Source organism: Aristolochia californica, unplaced genomic scaffold (genome assembly GCF_029961685.1).
Source record: "Aristolochia californica isolate CCGP_79_NKW_82.1479 unplaced genomic scaffold, dmAriCali1.0.hap1 SCAF_14, whole genome shotgun sequence".
NCBI classification, from domain to species: domain Eukaryota; kingdom Viridiplantae; phylum Streptophyta; class Magnoliopsida; order Piperales; family Aristolochiaceae; genus Aristolochia; species Aristolochia californica.
The window spans coordinates 6,881,666-6,889,443 of NW_027181815.1; the positions used below are offsets into that span (position 1 = coordinate 6,881,666).

At 37.9% G+C, this 7,778-nt stretch overlaps 1 protein-coding gene across 2 annotated transcripts; it reads right to left on the bottom strand.

Annotated features, from left to right (window-relative positions):
- Positions 1 to 474: 474 nt before the first annotated feature.
- LOC137950044 (probable ethylene response sensor 1) lies at positions 475 to 7,253 on the bottom strand. Of its 2 annotated transcripts, none has more exons than XM_068796394.1 (7): positions 7,113 to 7,253; positions 2,977 to 3,673; positions 2,639 to 2,896; positions 1,663 to 2,031; positions 1,304 to 1,570; positions 1,080 to 1,204; positions 475 to 979 (listed from the first exon to the last, which is right to left on the bottom strand). In XM_068796394.1, exons 2-7 carry the CDS (start codon positions 3,622 to 3,624, stop codon positions 742 to 744), a joined length of 1,905 nt encoding a protein of 634 aa, XP_068652495.1. In that variant the 5' UTR covers positions 3,625 to 3,673; positions 7,113 to 7,253; the 3' UTR covers positions 475 to 741. The 2 variants fall into 2 exon arrangements, with proteins under 2 accessions (XP_068652495.1, XP_068652494.1); XM_068796393.1 differs by having other exon boundaries at positions 7,083 to 7,253.
- Positions 7,254 to 7,778: the final 525 nt, after the last annotated feature.

The following is a 7,778-nucleotide window of genomic DNA, read 5'->3' on the forward strand; positions in this document are numbered from 1 at the left end:
ACTCCTTTACCTCAATTCTTTTTTTTTTTTTAAAGTTAATTCAAAGAACAAGGTCAACTTTACGTTATTGTACAATGATCAATGGTACTAGTAGAAGCAATTATAAAGCAAATAGAATTTTTAGGTAGTTCACGGTTGGTTTGTTACAATAGCTTGAAACTCCCTATGACAACAACAATAAATAATTTTTCTCACTGGGTATACATGCTTAGATCCACACAGGAATTCTCAGAGACTCACTTGACACACCAGCCAGTGATTTACAACATCTTCTACCTATTACAAGGTGTTATGACTCAAATTTTCAATCCATTCTTCTCAATCACAATATTAGCTTCTCTCAAACTCTTAGGTACTAAATCAATCTTACGCCTTGACCCAAATAGGAGATGGTCGCCATTGTAACGGTGGTGGAACTGTAATTCTAACAACAGATGCAAACATCTGGTCCATCTGAATGGCGCACGAACTCAATGAGAATGCAACTTATGCAATAAAATAAGGCCGAATCACTCGGTCAAAATAGTCGCTATAAATTTTGTTTTTGTCATCTTATACAACAGAACACCCTTCAACGACGACACGCTTCCCTTGTATGAGGCTGTTTGATGTGACCCAGCTCATCATATTCACGTCAAACTCATGTATACCTTTATCCTTCCGATACTCTTAATCGTTGAACCATAGAAAAACTGGTCCCAGGGTTTCAGAATAAAAAAGTTCGAGTTCATCTGCACACTATTACACACTTTTTTGGTATCGTGCTCTAGAAGCTATTACTCCATTTTCGTCCTTGGATAAAGCCCTAGGTCCACAATAATCTACACCATTGTTATCTGACCGAACTCTGGGGATAACTTGCTGAGAAGGCTCATTCGAAACATCCCCAATCCCAAGCTTGACAACAAACGTTGCAGTGCAACCCTTTCCCAGTCCTTCACTTTCAATCCAAATATGACCTTCCATGAGGTTTACGAACCTGATTATAAATTATTTCCCAGTTAGAAAAAAGAACCAACAACAGCGACCACTAACAAATAAGCACTGTTTTGTCAGTTGCCTTTAAAACAAAAGATTACCTCTTACAGATGGCTAATCCAAGTCCAGTCCCACCTTGACTTCTAGTTCCACTTCTAGACTGCGTGAACTTAGTAAAAAGGTTTGGAATATCTTGAGAATTAATTCCACAACCAGTGTCCTTGACCTGCATTGAGAGAAGTGAACATAACATTCACCGGTGATGTAGAAATACAACAACAGTACTAACACAAAGAACCAAAGGAATTGTAAGCTGCTGACAAACCTGCACGCGCAAGTAAAAGTAACCATCACAGGAAACTGGATAAAATTCAGGAGCTCGTGAATCTCTAAGCATCTCTGGCTTTGCAACATAAGCTGTGACTGTAACATAACCTTCCTTGGTGAACTTGACAGCATTACCCGCAACATTGAGGATTGTTTGCATAAACCTCTTTTCATCACCAACAACAACAACTGGTAAATCTGGTGCCAACATCAATTGTATGGACAACTTTTTCACAGCTGCAATTGGCTTTATCAAATTCATGACCTAGGGGTGAACATAAAAAAAGATAGATTGGTCAGACAAAAAGGAAGCAGCATGTAGCATAAATCAAGAACCTTTTTTAATCTAAAAAATACCTCTCTGAAAACCGTGTGGAGGTTGAAAGTTCCATTGTCAAGTTCAAGGCTCCCATCTTCTAGTTTCGAAAGATCCAAAACATCATTTATAAGAGTTGCTAAAAGATTACTACTCTTTAGAACTGTCTCAACCATCAAGCGTTGTTCTGGAGTTAGTTCTGTTTCTAGTAACAATGACGACAATGCAATAATTGCATGCATTGGAGTTTGCATTTCATGGTTCATGACTGAGAGAAAATCATTGCGAGCACAGATAGCCAGTTCTGCCTCCCTTCGAGCTATATCTAGGGCCACATTTTGTTCCATCAGCAGATCACGGGCTCGCATGGACTCCTCCAGAATTGAAGCATGTGAGAGAGCAACAGCAACCTGGACCAGACCAAAAGAAATGAAGAGAAAGATTTGGCTGGATTTCTTTTTTTGAATGTTGGTTATATACATGCACACACATACTAGGTCACAGATACTTGAACCCAATACCTCACACTAAAAACCCCCCAAGTGACCATTGAGCCAAATGCCTCATTCACAACTGGCCACAGTTCCTCGTGACAGTAAACTACAACATAGTCAAACATTGCAGAGCTTTATGGAACAGTTACGCTAAAAGTAGTCTAAACCAATCAGTAGCCTTCACCCCCCCCCCCCCCCCCCCCCAAGCCAAAAAAATGAAAAACTGAGGTTCAAGATGGAGAGAGAACAGGGACAATCAGACTCTTTAGTTTTCAAAGCTAGTTTCCCCATTTAAACCTCTCTTTTTCTTCTCATTTCTTTCACTTTCCCTCTAACCAAAGGGCACCAAAAAGGTCATAAACTTATACTCAAGTAGTTAATTGTATATAAAATCAGTTCAATTAGTTGAGATGATAATCAGACCCAGGTTCTCTTGACATGCCAAGAACTAGTTAATGTTAATTTAGATAAAAATGAAGGAAAAAGAAAATTTGAAGATAGAAGTGGAAAGAGTAGAATGAACCTGATCAGCAACCACTTCTACAAGTTCCAATTCATGGACATGCCATTTTCTTGCACTATCAGAGGGAAGCATCAAAACCATAATAGCATAGCCCCGTGCTGAGAGCTCCGGCCAATCATTTACTTGGAAATTTGAAAGATGAAGAAGAGGCACTCTCACAGCAACAACTTCTGGTGGTACATATCTTCCTGCTGTTGTTCGAATCCTGGCTAAAGGACATGTGTGTGGAATTCTAATTGCTCGGTTGCTACTGAAAACCTGACGGACAAAATGCTTTGATTTAGTTCTATCATAACAAAACAATACTACAAATAACTAAGAACCATATATAAAGAGACCTGATTGACCACAGGCAGTTGAATGGATACAGTCAACCCAACAGGTATTTGGTGCCGCAAGGTATGAGACAACTGGAGGCTCAAACCAGTACGTGCTGGCATCCATAAGGCACACTCCTCCAAACCTAGAGTCCTACCAAGCTCAACAAGAGTGGTGTTCAAAATGGTATGTCTGTCAAGAGTGCTTCTAATTTCATGAGTTAGCATACGAACATGTCTACCAGTTTCTTCTTGTGTACGGATTAGGCCCATCTCCCTATCCAGCTCCTCAGCCTTATTTTTTAAAAATAGTTCTCGGGTTTTTACACTTAATAAATCAGGAATTATGTGGACAAGCATCAGTGCAGTCGCACATGAGACAACAGCAGTGGAAACTTTTGCAATGGTCATTACCACTGCAACAGTTTTCGAGTGCATGGTGAAAGTCCACAAATTTATGAGGTGAGTAGCCCCACAAAGAACAATAAATGCCCCAAACTGCATTAGCACCCATCTGTATGGGAAGAAGGCAGATTTCTTTACAAAATACACAAGTTCCAGAGGAATAGAGAAATAGGCAAGAGCAATAAAGAAGTCTGACAAATACTGATATTTCACCAATAGCTCATCAGCAGGCCATTGTGGCTCAATGCAGTCACAATTCTCCATTCTTAATAGCCAAATCTATCAGTACACAGCCCCTTTTAACATTATATCCCTGAAAATGCAAAACCAACAGACTAAAATAAGCAACTGAATGAGAAATATGAAACATAAAAGACCACCCCATATACATTGCAAACATGAAGTGTAATAGAAGCTTTACAGGTACCTACTTGTTATCATGATGACAAAAAAATGCCCAATAAAAGAGGTTCGGCAAGTAGCGTAAACAGACATACAAGGGCAGAGGAGGCTAATAAGTAAGAAAATAAGGGTGTTAAACTCCAGGGTCGAAGAGAATGAAAGAGATTTATGAGCAGATATATTTCATTTTGGAGGATCCAACATTATTTGATGGTTGTTCCTATCAGAATTTAGTTTAATGATCTAAACAAAGGTAGCACAGATTAGAGACTTTTCTTAGAGACTGAAATGTTAGAGTAGATGAGTGATAAAAGAAAGTTTCAAATTAGAGGCCTAACTATGCAAATAAAAATTTCAGCTGTTCAAGCTATTTTTCTAAAGGTAGAAGGTCTAGAACTTGACTCTCAAGGTTTACAGACAGCTTCTTTCCATTGACCGACTAGCACAATTCCATCTTTTACAATTTTAATGGAAGTTCACTTTGAGAAAAGCACAAAATTGACAACAAATTTCAAGGATAACGACATTAAGGAATCAAATGATCATGTTTAGGCTACTAATGGCCGACTCCTGTGCTAGAGGTACTTCAGTGTAAGAAGATTCAATTTTGACTTTCCAAGGCAAGCCTACATTGGACCCACTTGGTTCATTACTGTCTGGGGCTATTCCAAATTTTCAATTGACAAAATAAGCTTTCTCATTTTCATCATGCTGTTTTTCACAAAACTAGCAACAGGGCCTGTGTATTGGACAGGTGATCAACATACATGTTATAAACTTTTTAATAAAAATAAAATAAGATATTAAATAGTATAATAATATTATAATTAAAAACTAGAAATTAGAAGATAAAAACACCTGAAATGATTTTAAAAAATAAAATAAAATAATCTAAAGTATATCTTGCTTCTATAATTATAAGAATATATACCTAAAAAACATTAAGATGTCCAAATGATATCTAGGCAGATTAATTTCTAAAATCGATAATAACGTAATTATTTTATTTTTGTGCATCATAAAAACTAATTATTTCTTTTTCAAAAAACATAAATAAACTAAAAATTGTACGCTAATTTTTTTTTATAAACTCTAGCCTACCAATGAGAAATTTTCATTTCTTGCAATTGAGAAGCTCTTATCTAGATTCTTGTAAATCTATAGATAGTCCCTAGATACAAAAGATTTGGCTCCTGGAAGAAAAGAGGCAGAAAGACAAGAAAAAAAGAATAACAATAAATAAATCATGAAAGACATTATAAGAAGCAAAGTTAATAGTTGCACATGGGACTCCTAGCCAAAATACTGCAACATGAAAAACATATTGACCATCAGCACTTAAAAAATGGAAATACAGGTTAAATGTCATTTATGACGCCCTCACCTCCAAATGACAATTTGAGAAACACTGTTCCATTCACCTGTTTGACAATGCTTTTAAAGCCAATCCCTAGATTGTCTATCTGCATAAACCTGTACATTATACCCTTACAATTTGATGCTTTATATATTACAACAATATTACCTAGTAGTTTCCTAAATCAATTAATTGCAAAATTCCTAACCCCTGTGATGATTGACTCTCTCTACATGCATCCTCATGTGTGTGCACATGTTCGTCTGGAAGATGGTGCTTGGTTCTAATAAAATGATAGAAAACACCAAAGATTTAAGTAAAGAGAAGTAGAAAAAAGTTCACAAAGTCAAGCTAATGATCAATAAAAATTAATAAAAAACTCAAATAGTATATCATGAATAAGAATCTTCCAGACAGTCATTGATTTCTAAATATTGTAAACAAAAACATTTGAAACAATTCCTTCTTGTTATTAATTTTTTTCTAAAAACAGACTTGACCAACATAGCTTCAGGCCGCCATACGTCAGACCCTCCCATCAAAGGAAAATTCTTGCATCATATTAGTTCTCTGGTAGAAGTAGCAGTCTTTGGCTGGTTTTGCAGCCATTGATAAAAAAAAAAAAAGCCAATAACCAGAAAACTACGAGAAGCAGAAAAACCCATATTCTCCAATGCATGAACTTCAACATAAGAACTGACATCTTGAGGTACAAGTCAGAAAGAGTAAAAAAGAACAAAATGCCAGAAAAAAGGAGGGTTTTTTTTAAGAGACAATGCCCAAAGGTTACACAGGTAGTTGGTCAATGAAAGAAAATACCCACCAAAGATTGAAGGGAACAGAGATGCAAGAATTTCATAAGCTAATTCTTTTGGAAACAGCAATTTCACAAGCAAGTTCAACCAGACAGTAGAAAATCCATTCAGGAACAGGAATAAAATCTGACTTAGGGCTCAGACATAGGCAATAACAACCTATCTGTCAGAAGCAGGCCATGCCTAGTTTAAGTTGACTTTGCTGTTTGATAGCAGAACAATTTTTTTCCGGCAAGACACAGTTTAGAGTCGATCTCTGAGCCAAAAAAATTTCTCCTATTATATACGTATATATAGATAGTAACATTTCTCTACTAAACCTTATATTCGTTAAAGGTCCACCGTAGACCAGAAGCTTTCGAATACCGTTAGTGCCATAATGTAACATAGTAGTCATGCGTTCTTTTTATAATTGAAGGATCAGAACGAGAATAAGAAGAAGGGGTAACTAGTTTTGATTTCCTCTTATCCTAAGCGTCAAAGATTAGAATGAGGAGGAGTAGCGCATCAAAATAGCCGAATCAGCTAACAACATAAACTTCTTCACACTTAGATGTCAACCTTATTAAGAACAGACAAGCGTGTTGACAATAGAGATACAGATAATTTTAAAAAACTAGAGATACCAATAAGTACAGTAAGCAAACTATCATATTAAAACATAAAAAAAGAAGAAGAAGAAGAAGAAGAAGAAGAGAGAGAGAGAGAGAGAGGCGAAAATGGGATCCGAATCTCGAACATCAATGAACTACTATAGTAAGGAAAAATCTTCTAAATGTACAAGACCAGGGTCCGCAAAACTTACATGAATTAAGATCACCAAGAACAGGAAAGGAAGATAGAAATAGATGAACAAAAAAATAGTAAAACCCTAACGGTAACAAAACCACCTAAGCTAACAAGATTATGTGCCAAATTCTGCAGGTACATCTCGACCATCATCGTGCAAGAAAGCTCACGCTGCCATCGCCAGAGGAAAATCCAGAAGACAGACACCCTAGCAGGTACTGAATTCAAAATCCTATCGCAAGGCTCTACTTTTTGCCAAGGAAAAAAAGCAAAACAGATGGAGATAACTCCCACATAAACCAACCATAACAAAGCAAAATAGTGGAAAAGAAAAGCAAAGAAAGACATAAAAAAATTACCGAGATATCGAAGGAGTCCAGCTGATATACCTCAGAGAATTCCAGTATCCGATCGGAAAACAAGGAACAATGCGTCAGCGGCCATGGCGTGGAGCTGCAACTGCCGCTTTTTTTTCTCACGCTTCTCAACGACCAGTTGAGGTGGGAAATGGGAAAAAGGGCATCACGGACCCAAAATGAAAAGCGTCGTAAGCAGTAAACACTCTCAACAAAAGGTCTGAACTCCCACGTGCGTGTCAACAGCGGCGACTTACCCGCGTGCGATGGCGTCCTGGGCCTCCTGGGCCTCCTGGGACCTCGACAAGAGGAGCATTAGTCAGAAGAGGCGACAGCACTTGGCCGAAAGAGCAACTAACTTCCTGAAAGAATACTGTTTAAAAATTGAAAAAAAAAATTACTACGCGACATATCGTGAGTCGTGGGAGACATTTATCGAGGAAGGCAGACCTAGCTCCGTAGGCAGTGAAAGCACTCCGAGAGACATTTATTGAGGATGGCGGACCCCGTAGGCAGTGAAAGCAGCGCGAGAGAACGAGAGGATGTGAACCGGACGACGTCAGTTTGCCGACCCATAGGCAGTGAAAGCAGCGCGAAAGAACGAGAGGATGTGAACCGGACGACGTCAGTTTGCCGACCCACCGCCGACCGAACCGTTACATTGAAACTAAAAACAGAAAAAAACAATTCTTCTGTCGA